A 24,943-nucleotide genomic window follows, 5' to 3' on the forward strand; every position below is an offset into this window, starting at 1 on the left:
ATTTGATAATCTCAAGAAAAGTGTAAATAAGTAAGCTTATTAAAATGGTACAAGACTTGATAAACTGTAACATATTTATATGCGTTATATGCTTGATCTGAAATTTGATGATGAATAGTAATAAGATATTTATATGCTTTATAAGATTGTATGGTTTTTTGGTGTTGTGTAGCTGTAACATATTTATATGATTGTATTGTATGTTGGTATTATAATGTATAGTTGTAACATATTTGAGTTGTGTTGGGTATTGTAGGGTCTTATTCCTGCTCTATAGGAAGTTATGCAAGGATCACATCATAGATTTTGTTCTAGGCATATATGGCAGAATTTTGCTAAGAAATGGAATGGTCTTGACTTCAAAGGAGCATTGTTCAGCTATGCAAAAGCCATGACTCCCGAGGTATTCGATGCTGCCATGGATAGAGTTAAGAGGATGAACCCTTACGCATGTGAATATCTTAAGTGAATTAAACTTTCTCAATGGAGTCGATTACATTTTAGCGAGTGGCCGAAGAGTGATAACATCACAAACAACAATGCCGAGGTGTTCAACGGTTGCATAAAAAAGATGAAGGAAAAGCCAATCATCACCATGCTAGAAGAGATAGATGTTACATTATGTGCATTTTGGCTAGGAACAAGAAGGCACTGGTAGGGTATATGGGCAGGATTACTCTGGTTCAGCAGAGTAGATTGTAAGTCAAGAAGAGGTATAGCAATCGTTGGAGGCCTTTTCCAACAGGTGATTTAGCTGGTAACATATTTAAGGTTCAATGCTTGCCGATTAAGGTCAGCGTAGAGTTGGGCAAGAAAACTTGTAGCTGCAGATTTTGATAATTAAATGGTCTCTCCTGTCGACATGCTTGTGCTGCTCTAGCATATCAGAATAGAAGACCCGAGGAATATGCGAACAATTGGCTCATTGTTGGACCATACAACAAAACATATGAGTTCCTGGTTCAACATGTTCCTAGTAAGGAGTTTTGGGAAAAGCATGGCTATGCAAACATTTTTCCTCCAACATACGGCCGAGCGAAAGACCAACAAAGAAGAGAAAGAAAAGGAGTGTTGCACCAGAGCCACAACCAGATCCTCATAGAGTCAAACAAAAATATGGACAAATAGTTTGCAAATTTTGTGTTATTGTATGATTGTTTACAATTAATGTCATTTCGATACCATGTTATATTTGTATCATTACTTGTTTCTTGCTTCTTCAGGCCACACATAATAGTAGAACATGTCAAAAAAAGAAGGACGACATGGCTATAGCCGAAGAAGTAGGACCAGCAATAGTCCCAAATGCAGCACTGGCAGCAGTACCAGATGCAGCACCGGGAGCACTAGCCACACCTGTTGCAGTGCTAGGGGGAGCAGGTAAAACATTTTTTTACATAGCTATAATTGCAGACTTAAGAAGTAAAGGACATATTGTCTTGGTAACTACGTCATCAGGAATAGCTGCAACTTCACTGTCTAGGGTCGAACAGCTCCTTATAGATTTAAGATCCCAATTAATGCAGATCCATCCTCCATATGCAACATAAGTAAACAATGTGATATCGCAAAATTGATTAGGCAAACAACAACGATAATTTGGAATGAAGCACCAATGGCTAATAAAGAGACAATGGAATTATTAGACCGCACATTGTAAGACATATTAGAAAATAATAATCCATTTAGAGGAAAAGTGATGGTGACGGGAGGGAATTTCTGCCAAGTACTACCTGTTGTGTCGAAAGGAAGTAAGTCGCAATTGATTTTAGCTTTTATTGTTAAATCACATTTGTGAGCATTCACCAAAATTCTCCACTTGCGACAAAATATTCGATCTCTTCATGATCATGATTTTGCGAAATATCTTATGCGCATAGGGGATGGGATTGAGCCTACCATATGTGAGGTCCTGGTACAAATAGAAGCACACATGGCAATACCATGGGAAGGTGAGATATCATTATACAAATTAATAGTTGAAATTTTCCCAAATTTACAAGCTCATGGGTGGGATGCATCTTACATGGTAGAAAGAGCGATACTGACACCCAGAAACAATAATGTACAACAGCTCAATGATATAATCATTAACAAATTTTTGAGAGATGAACGAATTTTAGCATCTTTTGATGAAGTAGGAGATACCAATAATACGTATCTACAAGAATATCTTAATTCAATCTCCACAAGCGGATTGCCACCTCATACATTGAAGGTAAAAAAATGTGCTCCTTTGATGTTATTGAGAAACATAAATACTAAGGCAGGCTTATGCAATGACACAAGGTTATTGTATCGAGAAACTTTTCAAAACATGTTAGACATGGAAATCTTAACCGGCCATCATTCTGGACAAAGAACTTTTCTGCCTCGGATAAAACACAAAATAACTGAGAACTCAGGATTACCCTTTGTACTTATTAGGAAGCAATTTTTTATAAGGCTGAGTTTTGCCATAACGATAAATAAATTATAAGGGCAAACTATTTCTAAGATAGGGATCTATCTTCCTAAACATATGTTCAGCCATGGTCAATTATACGTTACTCTATCTCGAAGTGTTTCTCAGTCAACCACAAAACTCTTAGTCAAAGAAGAAAAAATGGAAGGAAAAAATGGACAATACACAAAGAATGTGGTGTTCATAGAAATTTTGTTACCTACACCTCAAGTAATTTATGTGCTTAGTTAATATGTGAGCTTTTTCCTTGATATAAACCGTGTATTATATAATTTTAACATTGGAATAAATAGTTTTGTTTACTAATTTTAACAACTAATGACTAAGATTTTTTAATAGATAAATTGATATCACAAGAGCTCATCAATATATGTCAAGAGATAAGAGAAAGGAACTCGACCATCTGCTTTACTCAACAGGTACTCACCAACTAAGATTCACATAAATATATTATAAAAATGATATGATACATCATTGAAATATATCAATATTGGTTTTTTAAGAAATTAACTTATGCAATGCTTATATTTATTTTGAAAAAAATCAAATTTTTATTTCTTTAAATGTTGATATCAATTTCATAATTTTAGAAATAAAATTTGGGATGTATCATTATTTAATTTAAAAGTAATATACGAAACATTATTTAAATATATTGTGATACATATACGTAATAAATTAAAAGAAGAAGGATTCTAACAGTTATGGAGTATATCAAAGGATGAGCAATTAATTGCATCAATGAGACCAATCGATAATAAAGTAAGTATTACTATATTAATGATTGTGGCAATTGCATTGATGATACGTATTTCTATTTTAATATTATTAATCAAACATGATATTTAAATCAAGTTCATCCACTCAAAATTTATTCTATTGGTTGGGGAGATACAGTTAAAACAGACAAAATTCAGTTATGAAAGATGATAAAAAGAGAAATATTGTATCAAAAGAATGAAAAGTAATAAAATAAACTTTTATATTATATAATAATACCATCTATTTAGACGTATATACTAATCATGTTAAAAATTTAACTTATTCTTTTTCAGCCATAAACTTAGAAGAGCACAACTAGCTCATTTTGGTGACAAACAATATCATTGCAGGTAACTGTTATTAAATATAAATTTCTAACAAATCAGTTGTAATATCATTTAATTTATATTTTGTCATAGATAAACAAGGATTAATGTCATTTTTTTTTTCAGAAAATTCAGTGCAAAACAAGATATCTCAATTCTACAGGTTTTAATTGAATTAATTGAATTTGTCCATATAATAAGGAAACAATTTAATTGAATAATCTTGAAGCGTTTATATAGTTATTTTTATGGTCAATAATTCTGACAATTTTTCAAGACTCAAGAAGTTATTAATAAGGAGATGTATGATGAATTACGAAGAATTTTTTCAGGTACACAATTTTTATATTCTCATATTTTATTTATTAATTATTCTTATAGTTTGATATTTAAAAACGAAAAGAATAAGCATCTTCATTTCTTCCGTTTTTTTAGTATTTATAGGAAAATGAAGGTCTCTTCAGATTCATATCCATATTTTGGCCTACTACTTAAAAAAGATAAAGACAAATATGAATATCCATGACATTTAAGCAAAAATTATCTTTTGTAAATAACTAACATATATTTTAGTTTATATATACTCTTTTTGAATCAGGATCATATTATCATTATTTTTTGAATTATGTTTTTTTTATAATATATATCTTTTTATTATGTGTTTTTATAATTTAGCATTTTAAAGGTTTTTTTTATAGTAATTTTAATTTCAACAAAATATAATATAAACGTGAATAACCCATGCATGGTCAATGGAAAGTGTTCAAAATTTTATCCCTTGTCCTTTCGTGAGAGAACTTTGATAGGTGATGCAGGTTTTCCGAAGTATAAACGTTTGGATAATGGCCGTACGATGATTGAAAGAAATGTACATGTCAACAATCAATACATTGTTCCTTACAAATATGTTGTTACTTCTGAAGTATAGTTGTCACATTAATGCCATGAATCTCATCTTGTACCTAGGATCTAAAACAGCAGCAACACCCATAATGCCATGAATCTCATCCTAATACTTCTCAAATTTCTTCTTCATGCTAGATGCCATATTAGCAATTAAAGGATTACTAGAAAGTTGTCATTCATCTAATGAGACTTTTATTTTACAAACCAGAGTAAAGTAAAGATTGGCAGTCAAAAATTTAGAACCAGAAAACAGTTGAGTAACATCATAAAACAACTTCAATCTATCACATATTTTCTTGACAAGTTCCCACTCCTCATTACTTGACACAGTTTTATATTGGAGTTCCTTCTACCTTAACCTAGGAAAGACAACTATATACAACAAAGCAGCTTCTAACATCAAATAAGTTGAGTTCCACCTAGTCGAACAATTAAGAACTAATTTCTTAGTAAATGGAATTGCTGTTTTAGCATACCAACTCACAAAAGTTTCATTCCTTTTCAGCATTGCAGTCAAATACAATACACTAATACGAATCTTTTCAATACTTTCCTTAAATATACTTAAACCATCCTTTACACTCAAATTCAATATATGAGCACAACAATGCATCCGTAACAGTTTACCCCCCAACATCAAGAATAAAGAATCTAGACGCCCCAACAGTTCATCTATCATAGCATCATTAGTAGAACATTTATCTAATGTAACAGTAGATAGTTTTCTATCAACGTTCCATTCTAACAATATTTTCATCAATGTTTGAGTGAGAACTTCACTTGTATGGGGACAAGGAATATAACAAAAGTTGAAAAATAAAACAAACATGCATGCATTTTAGATTAATAAAACTCAACATACAAAGCAAACACAATGTTTTTTAAAGTTTATGAAATTTTTGAAGTACCTCAATAGGCACATTTGCAACTTCCACGAACTATTGATATAGTGAGCTGTGACAACCATGTATGATGTATCCTTTTTCTCGATTGGAAGTCCACATGTCGCTAGTTATTGTAACTCTACTATCATTTTCATCTAGTTGAAGAGTTAACTTCAGCTTCTCATCCCCAAACATCTTCAAAATGTCTTTCCTGACTATGTTTCGACTAGGCATTTTAAATATTGGTTGCATTGATGCAAACGCTCGCCTCAGTTCACGGTGGTCTACACAACTCAAAGGATACTCATGCAGGACAATTATTTCGGCAACATACTTTCTTGTCTTTGAAGGGTACAAAGCCATCTTCATTTACTTTTTGCACTTGTTCTTGTTTTGCTAGTGATTCAACAATTGATGATTGCCTTGAGTTTGCCACTTTTATTCTCTTACAATAACAGTCCACACGGTTCCTCAATGACTTAGTACCATTCTTCATATTTTCATTAAGCACACTCTTGCAAATTTTGTATTTTGCAATTTGCCTTCCATTCACCTTCAATTTTTAAATGATCAAAATACTCCTAATAAGAACTTTTAACATTAGCCTTATTGTCACCTTCAACCGGAGTTGATTCTTCTAGGGTTGAGGCATTATTATCCGTTGCTTGTGGAGTTTTTGAAGTTGGATTAGCATTACTTTGAACTTCAATTTCATTATCGGTAGGAGCAACATTGTTGCTTTATGTGTCTTCTCTAGCATTACTAGCCATGAAATTATCTGATACAGAGATTAAAAAAATATTAATAATTGAAATATCTTTTGTATTGTGAAATATAAATTTATCTACTAAGGGAAGAGATTAAGAGTCTCATACAGTACATGAATAATACAAGATAATAATGAGAAACTAATTATATAACAACCTAACTACTACATTAGATTATAAATTAACATCACAATTTCTAAGATAGTTTTCGAAAATGCATGTGTTACGACTTCTGAGATGTGTAATACAAATAAGAGCCATAGAAATTGAGCAAATTCAATGTGAATCAAGACTTAAAAAATGTGTGGTGGACTTACCAATAGAAGACTTAATGATTCTTTCATTTATTTATTCAACAACACATAAATAATTATTAATGTTCGATATAATTTAATAAGAGCACCACCATATGCTGCTGTAAAATATTTTCTTATCCGAATAATCTTGCCACCAACCAATTTTTAACCTCATAAAAAAAATCCTCTAAGCAGTGAGCACAATGCATATACTAAAAATCACTTCTAGCCAATTACTTGTTGGCTCAAGATCATTACCAAAAGTGCTCATGCAACAACAATCAAATCATGATGAATAATGAATCAAACACAAACACACACACACACAAACATTAAAGAATTTGTTTGTTCTTGAAATAGTATCCCACCTAAGTGTCATCAAACCCCAAAAAATGGGATACAGAATCTTGACAGCTAGAGAATTGCTTGAAATCACAGGAAGTGCCCATTGGTAGATTCCTATCTGAAAGGGCTATCAACATCTAAGCACAAAGGCTTTCTAACCACAACTATTGTTGACTTTCCATTTCCATTATTACATGAAGCCAAAATCAAGGTGTCTACAACACAAAATAAAAAATAAGAATGCACAAAATCAAAGCATCAACAACACAAAATAAAAAATTAGAATGCACAAAATTAAAGCATCAACAACAAAAAATAAAAAATCAAAGCATCAACAATTAACATCACAAAATCAACCATCAGCAACACAGAATCAGATTATCAACCATCAACAACAATCATAAATAATATTAATGAGTCTAGTTTAACTATTTTAACATAAAAAATAAATCATAAAAATTAACTTTAAAAAAAAAAACTAAAGAAGCGAGCAAGAGAGGAGTGCTTACCAGTTATCAGAGAGACAAAGAGGGAGGACGGAGGGACGACAAGGTGAGCAGAGACCAGAGACGGCAGAGGTGAGCCGACGAAGACAGTGATGGCGAGGAGAGAAGTGGGAGTGACGCCGACGTGAGCTCGGTGAGGGACAGCGGCGAGGTGAATGAGGAGGGTTGGTGAGCGACGGCGGCTGTGATGACGCTGACCTGCTACCGCGACAGGACGAGCTGTGACGGCGACTGACTGGTGCAACTAAGCAGAGGCTGTAGTCCTTGGAGAAGAGCTGAAGAGACGAGTTTGGTTGAGGGTTGGGAACTGAAGTGAGTGGCGGTGATATCTGAACTCTAATTCCTAAAATAATATATATAGGACAGTTCCAAGTGCAGTGGTGTGGGGGCAAAGACCCCCACTACAATTTGAAATTTTTTTGAATAGTATATGATAATAATATTTATTTGTCCCTATTAGATTATTAAATTTGACCTCATAATAAATTTTTACTCAACTTTTGGTACTTAATCATCAATTTAAAAATTTTATATTGGATATTCGTTAGAATGATCAATTCTCAGATTTAAACAAAATTAGTGTTCTTTTTTAAAAATCAACTCAAAAAAATATTATTTATCTTCTTATCCGAATAATCTTGCCACCAACCAATTTTTAACCTCATAAAAAAATCCTCTAAGCAGTGAGCACAATGCTTATACTAAAAATCACTTCTAGCCAATTACTTGTTGGCTCAAGATCATTACCAAAAGTGCTCACGCAACAACAATCAAATCATGATGAATAATGAATCAAACACAAACACACACACAAACATTAAAGAATTTGTTTGTTCTTGAAATAGTATCCCACCTAAGTGTCATCAAACCCCAAAAAATGGGATACAGAATCTTGACAGCCAGATAATTGCTTGAAATCACAGGAAGTGCCTATTGGTAGATTCCTATCTGAAAGGGCCATCAACATCTAAGCACAAAGGCTTTCTAACCACAACTATTGTTGACTTTCCATTTCCATTATTACATGAAGCCAAAATCAAGGTATCTACAACACAAAATAAAAAATCAGAATGCACAAAATCAAAGCATTAACAACACAAAATAAAAAATAAAAATGTACAAAATTATAGCATCAACAACAAAAAATCAAAAATTAAAGCATCAACAATTAACATCACAAAATCAACCATCAACAACACAGAATCAGATTATCAACCATCAACAACAATCATAAATAATATTAATGAGTCTAGTTTAACTATTTTAATATAAAAAATAAATCATAAAAATTAACTTAAAAAAAAAAAACTAAAGAAGCGAGCCAGAGAGGAGTGCTTACCAGTTATCAGAGAGACAAAGAGGGAGGAAGGAGGGACGACAAGGCGAGTAGAGACCAGAGACCGTAGAGGCGAGCCGACGAAGACAGTGATGGCGAGGAGAGAAGTAGGAGTGACGCCGACGTGAGTTCAGTGAGGGACAGTGACGAGGTGAATGAGGAGCGTTGGTGAGCGATGGCGGCTGTGATGACGCCGACCTGTTACAGCGACAGGACGAGCTGTGACGGCGACTGACTGGTGCAACTAAGCAGAGGCTGTGGTCCTTGGAGAAGAGCTAAAGAGGTGAGTTTGGTTGAGGGTTGGGAACTGAAGTAAGTGGCAGTGAGATCTGAACTCTAATTCCTAAAATTATATATATATATATATATATATATAGGACGGTTCCAAGTGCAGTGGTGTGGGGGCAAAGGCTCCCACTACAATTTGGAATTTTTTTGAATAGTATATAATAATAATATTTATTTGTCCCTATTAGATTATTAAATTTGACCCCACAATAATTTTTTACTCAACTTTTGGTACTTAATCGTCAATTTAAAAATTTTATATTAGATATTCGTTAGAATGATCAATTCTCAGATTTAAACGAAATTAATGTTCTTTATTAAAAATCAACTCAAAAGAATATTATTTATCTTCTTTTCAAATTAGCTTTAATTTTTGCGTAGCAACTATATTAATTGAAAGAACTTTTTTAACTATTAATATCAATAAGAGTCGGCTTCTAATTGTGTTGGGAAGTGAATTTTTAAATAATTATTTAGTAATATATATGGAAAGAGAGAAATTTTGATGGTAGTGTTAAGAGAAAAATTACTTAATTTTTAAAAATATAAAACCTAAAAAAATAGAATTTTAAATTATATATTATTATTTAAATTACTATTTTAGTGTTTTGATTTGTATATTAGATATTTTGAAGGCTAATCATATTTTACAATAACAAAATATAATCATAATAATAATCATGCTATATGTACATAAAAAATAATTATCAGTATAAAATATATATTAAAATATAAAATACACATTTAAAATAAATTAAACAATACATATATTTATACACATATATATAGTGGTTAATAAATAATTTAATATTTAATTTTTTATATACATATATTATTTTTATTATAAAAATTATTATCATGTTATATAAATTTTGTCCCCACTACCAAAATTTTCTGGATCCGTCACTGTATATACATACATACATATATATATATATATATATATATATATATATATATATATATATATATATATATATATATGCACTCCGGGGCGGGTTTACATTGAACCCGCCCCCGCTCAACCACCCGCCACACTACGGGTCGGGTACCTGCGAGTTTGGGTACTACTGCCACCCCTGATTGAATTTTGTAAGTTAAATTCTTATTGTAATTGATGATTTAAGGTTCAATTGCAATCATTTTTAAATTCAAATGAGTCGTACCTGCTTGGGCTTTTGTTTTTTATTTGTTTATCAGTGTGCTATAAAATTTTATGATATTAACATCTTTTTCTTTTTTGATTTAGGTAGTTTGCTTCCCGATGAAGGAGTGAAAGCGATAACTCTCACCATAATTGCGAATTTGTACCAAAACAATGGTAGGTCTCTCTGAATTTATCGATATGCCATTTTCCGATTGCTTGAATTACATTGACCTTCATGACGCATTGGTTTTTGATGAGCTCAATTTCAATAGAGATGAGTTGTCAGCTATGTCCATTGATTAGTTAACCAATTAATCAGGACCAGAAGGCTTTTATGGGTATGATGGAACTGGAAAGACTTTTCTTTGGAACTCGTTATCCGCTTCAATTAGAGCGAAGGGTCAGATTGTTCTCAATGTTGTATCTAGCAGTATTGTGGCATTGTTGTTACCCAATGGACGAACTGCTCACTCACGATTCAAAGTTTCACTAAGTGTTAACCAATATTTAATCTGTACTATAAAACAAGGTTCACCTTTGGCATGTCTTATTTCTTCTGCAAAATTAATTATATGGGATGAAGCATCTATGTTAAAGTAAATTTTGCTATGAAGCATTAGACAAGTGCTTAAGGGATGTTCTTCGTTTTAATCATGGCTTTAAGCCTGATGCTCTGTTCGATGGCAAAGTTGTTTTTCTTGGCGGTGACTCCTGCCAACCTGTGATTCCACATGGTTCTCGGGAGGATGTTATATATGCATGTGTTAATTCTTCATATTTGTGGCATTCTTGCCATGTTTTACAATTAAGGGAAAACATGAGGCACTGTGGCGGAACTTTAAACCTTTGCAATCGAAAGTTACAGAAATTTGCTAAATTGTTGCTTCAGTTATCAGACAATTTACTCTTAATAATAAGTCACATGCATTGCAAGATCTGGTGTTGTTCGTTTATCCTGATACATTGCTCAACATTTCTAATGTTGATTATTTTAAAGATAGGAATATTTTAGCACCCACTCTTAATGTTGTGATGGAAGTTAACAATTATATTATGTCATTATTCCCTTGTAATGAAAAGATTTATCTAAGTTCTGACTCAATCTTTGATGAAGATAATAACATGGAATCTGAATTATACACAATGAGCATAGAGATCTTGAATGTCCTAAATTATTTTGGTATTTCACAACATAAATTAAATTTTATGATTAGTGTTTCAATCATGCTTCTGTGTAACATTGATCAGGACAAAATTGCAAGTTAAGCGACTTGATGATTATGTTATTGAATGCGTGATATTAACTTGCCGTAATATTAGTCATGTTGTATTTATTCCAATAATGAACATAGTTCCTAATAATAAAACATTGCCAATTAGATTTACAAGGAGACAATTTCCAGTTGTATTATGTTTTGCCATGACGATAAACAAATTACAAGGATAAACATTATCAACTGTTAGTGTTTATCTTTTTAGACCCATGTTTATGCATAGTCAGTTATATATTGCGCTGTCCAGAATAAATAATACTTTAGGTCTCAAGGTCTTGATCATGGATAACAATGAGTGTCAAATCACATAATTACCGTTGTTTATAGGGAGATATTTGACAACCTACTTCCTGATTTTATTCATTAAGAAAATGCTTTGTTGTTATATTAGTGTTATAGCTTTTATTTCGTTTTTCCTTTACTATTTCTCCAAGTATATATTTATTGATTGTAACAATGCTTTTGCTAATGTTAATTAGATAAAAAACCTTATTAATCGGATTTTAATATTTTATGGATGTCTCTCTATTTTCTAGTGTGTTTCTTAATTGTGTTGGGTGATGTCAGCTACTCGGTTTTTTTTTTGTGTACTGTCAGCTACTCGTTTTTGGACATACTGAGAACTACGAGAATGATTGGGCCGATCCACTAAGAATTGGAACCCAAAAATAGGGAACAAGACGGTGGTGAAAAAAGGAGCAGAGGGTTTAGCCCACCTCGGTCTCCGTGAGTGGCGTGCAAACTGTGAAGCGCAGAGTCGTAACCCTAAAGTCTGAGCCACTCAGTGGCACACCCTCCTTCCTTTTTCCCGCAAAATATCCCAATCTTTTTTCTTCTCTTCTCTTCTGTCTTCTCCCTCCATCGAACCTCTCATTTCTTTTCGTCACTGTAAAATCCTCCAAGCATAACCACTCTCTCTCCCAAACACCGCAGCTCAATGGCGGAGGAAGAAGTTGTTGCACCTTCTGCCAGCCCTCTTCCCTCCGATTGCAAACGCAAGTTCGAAGATCTCGATTCTGAGCCTACCGAATCTAATCCCAAATCCAACCCTGACGATAACAACGCCGATGCCGCGGTTTCCGACGAAGGCGACAACAAGCGCCCTCGCCTTGACGACGACCTAGGTACTTTATTCCTCTCTTTATCTCGCGCCTCACACATTTTTCATACAGTGATGCCAACTTTGACTCTGAATCTGTATAATTGATGATGTAATTATCATTTCAACTAAATTATTGATTTTGTTAATGATGTGGCGAAGAACATGTTTCTGTGTCTTTTTAACAGCTAGTGCAAATGCAAATGGGCATCAGGAGGAGCAGTCTCACAAGCCTGCCGAAGAAACAGTGGAAAGAGTTGATTTAGAGAGTGCTGTTACAGAGGATGGTGAACCTGCTGAGCCCAAGAATGATTCAGAGACGACTGCAAATGAACAAGGTTCTGGTGAAGTTGCCGAGCCAGCTGAGTCCCGGGATGAGCCAGCTGAGGGCCAGGAGGTGCCTGCTGAGGATGCACATGAAAAGGCAGAGGGACCTCCTAAAGAAACTGAAGAACCGGCTAAGGACTCAGCCGAGCAAGACGCTACCGCTGGGGATAAGGAACCGGATTCAGTTGACAATGCTTCAGAGAATGTGGAGATTCCCTCTGATAAGGTGCGGATTATAAAGCTGCTTTATATTGCGAGGCTAGTAAGACATGTTGTGGAGAAAAACATTGTAATTGCTTTTACCTATCTGTATTTCACTCTAAAGGGCATCGTTTTCTTTGTTTGGTTTTTGTTTTACTTGCTTTTAGCAAGATGCTTCTCCTGGTCGAAATCAACTTACATCTGCCACTGAGACCACAACCCGGAGAATTGATGTTCCTAACAATAAGGTATTCCAATTCATGTAGATAGATGCGTACATTTGGCTCATTTACATAATTGGTATTTTATGTTTTATGTCCAAATCCAGTTTGGCTATCCTTTTTGCATTCTGGCATTGAGTCTGAGGCTTTTCGATTGTTAAGTTTTAGGTCATTTACCATAATGATGAGTGATCACAATTCACAACCTTCTTTACGTATTATTATTATTATTATTATTATTATTATTATTATTATTATTATTATTATTATTATTATTATTTTGCATTATATCTTTTTTATTAATTATGCCTTATCCAAAGGTTTTAGCAAAAATTGATTATGATACACTGATATAGACGCCCATATCTGCTTTCTTATGTCCTCATATCTGCTTTCTTATGTCCTCACTGGAACCCATCTTCTGTTCTTTGGAATTGACCTTTTAATAATTAATATAACTATTTGGAAAGCAGTTTCCTTGATAAGATATATTACCTTTGTGTTTAAGGTTGGCGTACTTATTGGAAAGGCTGGAGATACAATAAAATACCTGCAATATAATTCTGGTGCCAAGATTCAGATCACTAGGGATGCTGATGCAGACCCTCAAGCTGCAACAAGGTCTGTGGAACTGATAGGAAGTTCGGAAAGTATAGATAAAGCAGAAAAGCTGATAAGTGCTGTGATTGCGGAGGTCAGATGCTGTAACCAATTGGAAGAGTTGGTCTCCTTTTTTTTCTTTACCATGTTCTACACATTATTTACCTTTTTGGGGATTCTACAGGCAGATGCTGGGGGGTCTCCTGCTCTTGTAGCTCGTGGCCTTTCTCCTGCTCAAGCTACTATGGGGTCTGAACAAATTCAGTTACAAGTTCCAAATGAAAAGGTGATAAGCTGATAATTTATTTATATTCTTAGATTTCTTTTTTTTGTCTTGATGCATATTCCAACTTTGAGTCACACTTTATTTTTATGCATGCAGGTGGGTTTAATCATAGGGAGAGGTGGGGAAACAATTAAAGGTCTGCAAACGAAATCTGGGGCACGCATCCAGGTAGTTGTTATCGTTTACCATGTACCGCTTTCGGTTCTATTCCATTTGATACAATAATATATATTAAAAGTTGGGCGTTGTGTAGTTCAAGAGTACGCTCCATTTAACAAGAGCACTGCTTCCTGTATTATAGAAAAAAAAATGAATCATCCAAAAAGAATTTTTGGGTGATTCATAGTATTGAGATTTTACTAGAATTTTGTACATTTCATGTTATTTTTGGAGCCTGATATTCTTTTTACCTTATGTAGTTGATACCTCAACATCTTCCAGAAGGAGATGATTCTAAAGAAAGGACTGTCCAAGTCACTGGGGATAGGAGACAAATTGAAATTGCTCAAGAATTGATAAAAGAAGTCATGAGTCAGGTTTGTTTTTTATTCTCTATCTATATCCCGTGCTGAGACAATATTAGCAATTTAGTGAACAGTTGTGCTTAATAGTTCTTTCATTGATGCTTATAATTTTGCATTGTCTAAAAGGTTAATGCTGTTTGTTCTTATCACAATATTTATGTCATGGCTCTATGTTTAGATACAACTCATGAATTAGCTTGGTCTCCTATTGAATCTCTGAACAATTTGCATATTAATTTTTGCTGATTTGGAGCAACCTTTTAATCTTGTACTATTGCGTTCGTACTCTTATTCAGACCAACTTTTGTTTCTTCAGTGATTTGAATAGGTAACTGAGATGTATACATCACCTTTCACTGGAGTTATTGGGTAATAGCTTAATACATTTATTGTAGAGTTTTGTTTTTGAGAAACGCTGAACTACTAGAAGTACTATGTAGAAGGATGTCATTATTTGCACCTTCTTGAAAGCATGCATAGTTGGTGGTTGATTTTACAAATTTTCTATAATTACAAGGTCAACTTGTTACTTAAGTTGAAACTGCCATGCAAAATCCTTGAACATTGAAGAATGATTGTTTGTGGATAAGAATCTTTGTAAAATAGGGATCTAGATATTCCTGTGTAGTGTGCCTGTATGATCCATTTATGGAACTGTTTATCAATTGTTGCCATACAAGTGAGATAGATCACCTGAAGGGTGTTTGTGAGTTTGGAAATTGATCAATAATCCATGCCAACGTCAATTAAAATGGTCTAGGGAGATCGTATGTGTAAACCACGATGTCAGTTGAATAATTTATTTATCTTGAAGGTGCCAATTTCGAATTGGTTGGATTTAAAACTGCAGATTTGGCTATTGCCTTTTCCCTGGGGTCAGCATTGCTTTCTTGATGTAGCATAGACAACATATTCACTCTCATCCACTGAAGAGAGGTGGCAGGCATTAGAACCTCGGATTGCAGGATGTTTAATGGTTGGTAAGATTGCTTCAAGACTTAAAAGTTAAAAATCATGATTCAGTAAGACTGTTGTGCTGGCCTTGGTGCTCAAATAGAGCTGCTGTGTGATTTGCATGAGATCGAAGGAAAGAGTCATTCTTGGTGAAGTTATGACGTCTAATGCTTATAACTGTGTTGGAGTTGTACTCCTGCGTGTGTATTTAATTCTGTAATGAAAATACTAAATTGAACAACTCATGTCCTGTGGTGTTCATTGAGGTCTGGGAAATTGCTATTGTAGTTGTCATGTGATCAGAGATGAGTTGAAGTATATTGTGTTATTGTACCTAACATATCTTTGACCTAATGATTCACTTGTTTGAAAGGACTAAATATTGGATTGAGTTTTGAGTGTTGTAAGTACGAAAGTTTAGAATAACCGTGTTGATCCTATATGGCAATTGAATTTGTTTTGAATGTTGAATGCTCTGATGTGATTCTCTTAATCTACTTAATGCTCTGTATCCATTAAAATTTGCACTTCATTCTCTTCTATAGGCGTCTCTTCTGTATGCTGTTTTAGATCAATTTTATTATAACATGATAGTATGTTAGGTGCCATTACTCAACTATGATTGTATAGTCTCTTCTAATGTTGGTTATCTTTAGCTAGTTACTGGTGATAATACATTCAAATTTAGTGCATTTTGATTTTTTCTTTTGGCACTGTCAGGCTTCCTCTTTTTTCATACGTTGTTTGCTGAGGTGAGATCTTTTTTCTAGTATAACTGGTAATATCAATCATATGGTGTGATTTTATGCATTTAGTTAATTGGCTTCGGTTGAGTTGAGATGCATGGCATGCTACAGATTTTATATTATTTCAACAGCCTGGTTATTTCATCAGTTCAAGACACTTCCAGCTCCTCATTATAGTAGTTCTTAAAATTTAGTTCTTATGACTTGTTGTGCCTCGTGTATGATATTATGATGATAAAATTAATCTATTTGACTTCTTGCCACTAATTTTAAATGTATAGTTCAACATATTTCAACTGTGTTTTGGTATAATACAATGTTTATCCTTGTTGCTGTAATCATCCACTGATGTAGGTGCTCAACTGGTCAGGAAAGATTAATGGGCATGAAATTTGCTGTGTTCTCATTTATTTGAAAATTATGATACAATTCTGCCTGAAAACCAAACCTACCTCTAGACAGCATATTGACTTGAGCTATTGTTCTCATTAAGTTATTTTTCTATTTACTGACTTCTGCCTTGTGTTTTGCATGAATAGCCTGTCAGGGCATCAACTGGTGGTTATGGGCAGCAGGGCTATCGTCCACCCCGTGGATCTGGTGGCCATCCCCAGTGGGGGCAACGAGGTTCTCATTTTGGCCACCCAACAGCATATGATTATCAGCATCGTGGTCCATATCCTTCTCATAATCAATCTTATCCTCCTGCACCGTATGGAAATTATCCTCAACATATGGCCCCTAGGAGTGGCTATGGTTCTGGTTGGGAGCAAAGGCCTCACCATGGCATGCAGGGGCCACCCCCACACAACGGTGGTTACGAGTATTATGGAGGGCAAGGGGGTCATATTGATGCTCCTCCATCCTCCCAGCACCCTGGTTCTGTCCCTCCGCATGGTGCTGGTCCTTCCCCTGTACCTTCTATGGGCCCATCCCCAGCACAAGCAAATTATAATTATGGACAGCCGCAAACCCATGATTATGGTCATCAGCCACCTTATGCACAGGCAGGGCTTCCTCAACAAGGTTATGGACAAGGATATGATGATTCCAAGTTTGAAAATCGTGCTCCTTCCCAGCATCCCTATGGAGGACACATGAACACTCAACCAGCCTACCCTCAGGCTGGGGCCCAACCTAGTTATGGTGCACCGCAGCAGTATGGCAAGCCACCATTATATGGCATGCCACCACAGGGGCAGCCTCCTCAATCTTATGGTCATCCTAGAGCTGCTCAACCAGGGGATATGCCATATCAGGGCTCTACTCCTGCCCAATCATATGGCACAAATATGCCCACGCAACAGCCATACCCGTATGCATCCTCTGGGCCAACTCAAGCATCATATCCTTCTTATGGGTCTGCTCCAGCTGCAGATAACTATAGCCACCCACCGCCTGCATCTGGTCCAGTTTATGCTCCACCCACTGTACAACCTGGTTACGGTCAGCCGGTTTCCCAGCCAGCTGCAAGTTATGCGCAAGTTGCTCCTAGTGGTTATGGGTCGTACCCTTCTGCACAGCAAGCTTACCCCGACCAGCAGGCTCCTAACAACAATGCAGGTTATGGCTACCAAGCACCCCAAGATCCTGCTTATGCCAGTGGCACTGCAACCACATATAGTGCAGCACCAAGTGGTCAGCCAGGTTATGTTCAACCTGCACCAACTCAGATTGGCTATGAGCAGTCTAATCCTCAGTCTGCTGGTTATGCGGCTGTACAAGCGAGTGCTCCCTCTGCATATGGCAAGACATTGTCCCCTCAGCCTACTTATCAGTATGACTCCACCCAAGTGTATGGTGCACCGCGATGATTATTTTTGTAGTGACTACATTATTATAGTATTAGATGCTGTAGTTGATGTCTTAGTGTAACTTTCCATTTGTTGTAATCTGTACCGCATCATAATATGAACATGACAAAATCTAATTTTAAGTTGGTGCGTTGAATACTTCCGTTTATCACCAATGTGTTCCTAATATGCTCTGAACTGTCATTCTGTGATTTGGTTATAAGAATTTGGGAAAGTGCAGCTAGTATGAGTAAAACATAATTCATTGGTACACGAAGCTGATCGATAGTTTCTTGCATTGGGCAGCTAGATTAGCAATATAGGCCAAGAATGATTAGAAATGGTGAAAAATTAAGTTTATTTTAATAAATTTTATTTGTATAATTGTTTAAAACAATTGATTATATGAGATAATTAATTTGTTTGGATATTTTAACTGAAGTAATTTTAAGATAATTTATTGTGTCTGAAATATATGGAAAAAAGGGTTGTTTTAAGTGATATAATCACAAAAAATGAATATGAAATTATTATTTGAATTATTTAATATAATTATTTTATGTGAATAATAAAAGTTACTTATCTTTATGTTATTATTTTGGATCACATTATAATTTTGTTCCAATTTTTTTTTGGTGACTATAATTTTGTTCCAATTGAATAAAATTCATTTGCCTTTTCAAAAAAAAAAAAATTATCAACTAGTCATCAAGTATAAAACTATATATTGTTGTAAAATAAATAAATAAATAAATATAAAATAAAAAATATAAATAGAGAATTTTAATATTAATATTTTCTAATGTTATTATCTCAATATAACAGATAATTTATGTTTTTTGATAATTCATTTTTTCGTAGGTTGGAATGTATGTATATGGAAAGAAGTGTTTTGTTATTCTTGTGTGTTTGGTCTTCGACCATACTCCTCCTATTTATACATGTACGAAGTTTACTTTTTTAAGCTTCATTAATGTTCAGTCCAACTTTGAAAATTTTGTACTGTTCACTTTTAAAATTTTGAACCGCCCAAATAGTTTTGATTGGAGAAATAAACCATGGGTGTTTAATTGATGGACATCCATATTGTAACACTCCTTCTTGGATGTTCATTAGGAATATGCCTTATTAAAATTTTATTAAAAAAAACACAATAAAAAAAAATTAGTAAAGAAAAAAGAGTACAATATTTTTTATGATGAGAATTGCCTCAATAAAAACATTGTTAAGAAAAATTCAATAGGGACAAAAACCTGACCAAGAAAAAAAGAGTATAACCTCCCCCTCTTGTCAACATTATTTAATATCTCGAAATCTGTGCATCCCAATTTGATGTACCAATTTTTCAAAAGAGGATTTTAGAAGTGACTTTGTAAATAAATCTGTCAGATTATTGTTTGAGCAGGTCTGTTAGATATCAATGGTTCCTTGATTTTGAAGGTCATATATAAAAAAGAATTTGAGAGAAATATACTTTGTTCTATCATCTTTGATGTATTCACCCTTAAGTTGAGCAATACATGCTGTATTATCTTCAAACAGAATAGTTGGAGCTATTTTCCTATCAGTGAGTCTACATGATGATAAAATATATTGGATTAAATTCTTGAGTAAAAAACACTCGCGACTTGCTTCATTTATCGCTAGTATTTAAGCATGATTAGAGAATGTTGCTGCTATTGTCTGTTTTGTAGACCTCCATTAGGGATGGAAGTGAGCCGAGCTGAACCGTGCTAGACCAAGCTCAAGCTCAACTCACGAAAATTAAGTTTGGCTTACGACTCGACTCATTAACAATCAAGCCTATTTCTTAAGCTCAATCTCGGGTCAACGAAAGCTCATGAGCTGGCTCAAATAATCAGAACATAATGTATAATTCTATATCAATAAATTATAACTTATATATATTAAAAAATATTTAAAAAAATAAATTTAATATATTATCTATCTATCAATTATAAATTTCTTATTTATGTCCTAAATCAAAAGTATATATAAGAAATGACTATAAAATTTTAAACAATTAAGAACACACACATATATATATATATATATATATATATATATATATATATATATATATATATTAAATTATTAATACGCATATCCTATATGTATTTAATCTATACTTTTAATATTATATATATAATCGAGTAAGCTCACGAGCTAATGAGCTGAGCTTATCTAAACTTGATGAGTTTGAAAAGCTCTAAATTTAATTTGATGATGAACAAACATTATTAACTTAATTAAAATACAAAATTGTTAATTTGATTTTAATTCATATGTATTGATTGATAATTTTGTCGGTGCAGATTTTGCATATGGGCCGAATAGAGAAGAAATATGTTGCAAGCCCAATTATATTGAAAACACATTCAGCATTGATACAAAATTATTTTGATCCTTATGGTTGAATTTTTGTTTTGTTATTTGGGTCAGAATTTGTGATACAAGCCCAATAACAAACTTTGCTAAATAGACCAAAGTTTGATCCGAATCCATTAAGCAAAGAAAGCAAAGTTTTAATGCTTCTAACGGATCCCATTCTTATTTTAGAATGGATTTCAAAATTTAATTTGCTAGCATTGAAAACATAAATGAGAGAGAGAAATTGATTTGATGGCTTTAATGACTCTACACGCTACTCAGCAAAGGGAAGTGGAAAACTTGAGTTTACTTTTGTTCTCTCTCTTTGTTACATTAATGATTGCTCAAATCCATTGAATATTTTCTTACTTCTCTCTCTACTTGTTCCTCTCTTTCAGTCATTACACAGCAAGCTATGGAAGAAACATTGAGCCACTGAAGAGAAGAAGAAGCACGCCACAAGACCATCACAATGATGGCAAGAAAAAGCAAACTAAAAGTACGCTATGGCTAAGATTCTCAACACTTGTGGTAAGATTTGGTGAAGAGATCTTGGCTTCTCCATACCCAAAAATAGAAGAGAAGATCTCGGTCAGAGAAGAAGATCCTTGGAGGGATGGCTTGACTCTGATTCTGCTCAACCACCACAGGAGGTAGCTACAGTGGCTACGTGATGGAAGAGGTAGAGATTAGATCAGATGAAGCTATCATCATCATGCATGCATCAAGGGCCAGGAATCCATCTTGGAGAGCAAGGCAAGGATGGAGGGCTCGGATTGATGAAGATTGGTGACCAAGGAAGGACTAGAGGTAATTGCATGTTGGGTTTTGCATTGGTTATCTCTTCTCTCTCTCTCTCTGGCCGAACCGATTCTGGTTTGAAGAAGAAGAAGATTAGCTTGGTTTGTTTGGTTTCAACCGTGGAGGCTTCTCCCTATAAATAAGGGTGAATAGCCAGGGCTTGAAGCAAGGAGTGAGAGTGCAAGACACAGAGTTCTTATAGCTACCTAAGCTAACAGAAGTTCTTCTCCTTCAATGTTCTTCATTTTGTAATTTTCTGTTTAATTTTGTCTGTCTTGAGTCTCATGGAAAAAAGGCAAAGAGTTTGTATGAAAAAGTCATAGAGCGGAAAAAGGCAAAGAGTGCAAAATTAAAAGAAAAAAGCCATAGATGTCCTTAGAGTTTCTTTGTACATCTGTGTTGTGTTTCATGATTCTGTGGGAATCCCCTTGCAAGCTGGGTTAGCACTTGGCAGTTGAAAGCTTGGCTGTGACCAAGTCAAGTTCAGGATTGGGTTTTAGATTCTGGATTTGTCCCGGATAGGAAGGGTAGTTCCTAGGAAAATTGGTGTTTGTAATCAAGAATGATTATAGTAAAATTCCATCATTGTTGTGATGGAGACTGGATGTAGGCTGTCTTGCACTTAGCAGCTGAACCAGGATATATCTTGGTGTAATTCTCCCTCTCTTCTACTCCATTTCTGTTTCTGCTGCCCAGGAGATAAAACTGAAAAATATCTCGTGCTGATCGACGAGATAAAAAGAAAAGTCTCGTGGCTGGGTATGAGACAAAAGAAAAAGTCTCGTGGCTGGTTACGAGACAAAAAGGCAAAAAGTCTCCAGAAATTGTTTCAAAGACCATCAAGTGTTACTGAAGTGAAAAAGGGGCTAAGATTCAACCCGCTTCTCTTAGCCACTAAAAATCATCAATTGGTATCAGAGCTTGGTCTCAAAGAGATCAAGCTTTGCAGCTTGGAGAAAAGATCCAGATGGCAGAAAACAGTGGCTCAAATATGGTGTCCTACAACCTGACTGAAAGACAGTCAAGCAACAGACCTCCTCTTTTCAATGGGAAAAACTACACCTATTAGAAGGAGAGAATGAAGATCTTTGTGCAAGCAGTGGATTATAGACTTTGGAAGATTATCCTGGAAGGTCCCCAATATCCAACCATCACAAGTGCCGAAGGAGTTGTCTCTCTTAAACCAGAAGCAAGCTGGACCGAAGAAGATAGAAAGAAGGTTGAGCTCAACGCCAAGGCCATCAACTTACTCAACTGTGCTATCAGCTTCGAGGAATACCGACGAGTATCACGATGTACAACGGCAAAGAAAATCTGGGACAAACTTCTAGTGACACATGAAGGAACCACCATTGTAAAGAAGACCAGGATAGATATGCTAAACAGAGAGTATGAAATATTTGCAATGAAGGAAGGAGAATCTATTGATGAATTGTTTGAGCGCTTCAACATCATCATTGTCGGCTTGGATGCTATGGGAATCAAGTATCCTGAATCTGTGCTTGTGAGAAGAGTGTTAAGATGTCTCACAAAAGAGTGGGAAACAAAAGCATTAATAATTTCTGAGAGTAGTGGTCTTGACTCTATGACATATGATGACTTGAGAGGAAATTTACTTGCTTTTGAAAACACCTATTTGAAAAAAAGATTCAAAAAAGAAAGGAATAGCTTTTTCATCTGTTACTAACCCTCTGGATGATGAATCCAATGATAACTCATCTGAAAATGAATTTGTGTTATTTGCCAAAAAATTCAGGAAAATGGTGAAGTTCAAGGAGAGAAGCAAGGAAAGCAGCTCCAGGAAATAAAGGAGAGATCTCAGCAAGGTGACATGTTACAACTGCAAAGAAACTGGGCATTTCAAGTCATATTGCCCTAAGTTGAAGAAAGAAGAAAAGCCAAAGAAGGGTAAGAAGAAAGGACTGATGGCTTCTTGGGAAGACTTAGAAAACAATTCTGAAGATGATGAGGAATCCGAAACCAAGTCTCAGCCATGCCTTATGGCTGACCACATTGAATAGGTATGCCTAACATCCAAACGGAAGGAGAATATGTGGTATATGGACAGCGGATGTTCTAGGCATATGACCAGAAAGACAACTTTCTTCATAAAGCTTGATGAATATGATAGAGGATTTGTCACTTTTGGTGATGATGCTAAAGGAAAGATAGTGGCTATTGGGAAAGTTGGTAAAAGCTTCTCATCTTGTATAAATGATGTTCTTCTTGTAAATGGTTTGAAGCATAATTTACTTAGTGTAAGCCAACTGTGTGATCTAGGTTTTGAAGTTATTTTTAGAAAGCATGTGTGTTTGGTTATTTGTGAAAAAACTGGAAATATTTTATTTGAGACTAAAAGGTGCAATAATGTGTATGGATTGACTCTTGAGGACTAGAAAGAACAAAATGTAACATGTTTTACTTCTCTTGAATATGAAAAATGGCTATGGCATAGAAAGTTGGGTCATGCTAGCATATACCAAATTTTGTAAGCTAGTTAAGAAAAATCTGGTTAGAGGAATTCCAAATATCATATTTGATAAGGATCTTACTTGTGATGCTTGTCAATTAGGCAAACAAGTAAAATCCTCCTTTAAACCAAAAGACGGAATTTCAACCAAAAGGCCATTAGAGATGTTACACATTGATCTTTTTGGTCCAACAAGAACTCAAAGTTTAGGAGGTAAACACTATGGTCTAGTGGTGGTAGATGATTACTCTAGATTTGGTTGGGTACTTTTTCTTGCTCATAAAAATGATGCTTTTCATGCCTTCTCAACCCTTTGCAAGAAAATTCAAAATGAAAAGGATTTTAAAATTGTCCATTTGATAAGTGATCATGGAAGAGAATTTGAAAACCAAGACTTTGAAAAATTTTGTGATGACTTTGGAATTGCTCATAACTTTTCATGCCCTAGAACCCCTCAACAAAATTGGGTGGTTGAGAGAAGGAATAGAAGCCTTCAAGAGATGACTAGGGCCATGCTTTGTGAGAATGAGATTCAAAAATTTCTACGGGCTGAAGCTGTAAATACAACTTGTTATATTTTGAATAGGACCATTATTAGAAAAGGGTTGAAGAAAACTCCCTATGAGCTATGGAAAGGAACCCTCCAAATCTTAAGTATTTTCATGTTTTTGGATGCAAATGCTTTGTACTTAATAATAAAGAAAATCTTGGTAAATTTGATCCAAAATCCTATGAAGGGATGTTTCTTGGATACTTCACCACTAGCAAGGCCTATAGAATTTATCTTAAGGAACATAGAACAATAGAGGAATCCATACATATTACTTTTTGTGATTCTAATTTAATTCACAGTACTGTGATAGATAATGATTCAGATTGTGAAGAAGCTGCCAACAAGGGAACAAGAGAAGAAAATCCCAAGTCTGCTCAAAATGAAGAATCTACCAGTCCAGTTTTGACTCGTCAGAATGGAGGAGACATTTCCATTTTGTCTCCTGAGCCAGCAGGAGAATCTGGAACAGAACAACCCACAGAAACTTATCAAATCTCAACACCACTCTGAAAGCCTAGAGAATGGAAGTCCATGAGGGGTTATCCTCATGACTTTATCATTGGTGATCCCTCACAAGGTGTAACAACAAGATCCTCATCCAAAAGACAATCCGAACCAAGCAATTTTGCTCTCTTGTCACAAATGGAGCCCAACAATGTCAAACAAGCTCTTGAAGATCCATCATGGGTCAAAGCCA

General features: G+C 34.7%; 2 protein-coding genes across 3 annotated transcripts; both read left to right on the forward strand.

Annotated features, from left to right (window-relative positions):
• Positions 1-1,265: 1,265 nt before the first annotated feature.
• On the forward strand, positions 1,266-11,474 carry LOC110271940 (uncharacterized). The gene is made up of 5 exons (XM_088486831.1): positions 1,266-1,380; positions 10,130-10,201; positions 10,347-10,541; positions 10,642-10,966; positions 11,276-11,474. The coding sequence occupies exons 1-5, from the start codon at positions 1,266-1,268 to the stop codon at positions 11,472-11,474; spliced, it is 906 nt and encodes a 301-aa protein (XP_088342957.1).
• Positions 11,475-11,838: 364 nt separating this feature from the next.
• On the forward strand, positions 11,839-18,228 carry LOC107643158 (uncharacterized). 2 transcript variants are annotated; one of them, XM_016346734.3, is made up of 8 exons: positions 11,839-12,425; positions 12,589-12,953; positions 13,096-13,176; positions 13,658-13,843; positions 13,934-14,035; positions 14,132-14,203; positions 14,455-14,571; positions 16,799-18,228. In XM_016346734.3, exons 1-8 carry the CDS (start codon positions 12,239-12,241, stop codon positions 18,071-18,073), a joined length of 2,385 nt encoding a protein of 794 aa, XP_016202220.1. In that variant the 5' UTR covers positions 11,839-12,238; the 3' UTR covers positions 18,074-18,228. The 2 variants fall into 2 exon arrangements, with proteins under 2 accessions (XP_016202220.1, XP_016202218.1); XM_016346732.3 differs by having other exon boundaries at positions 11,857-12,425; positions 14,132-14,206.
• Positions 18,229-24,943: the final 6,715 nt, after the last annotated feature.

This window comes from Arachis ipaensis, chromosome B5, assembly GCF_059453495.1.
Source record: "Arachis ipaensis isolate K30076 ecotype BB chromosome B5, ASM5945349v1, whole genome shotgun sequence".
In the NCBI taxonomy this organism is placed as follows: domain Eukaryota; kingdom Viridiplantae; phylum Streptophyta; class Magnoliopsida; order Fabales; family Fabaceae; genus Arachis; species Arachis ipaensis.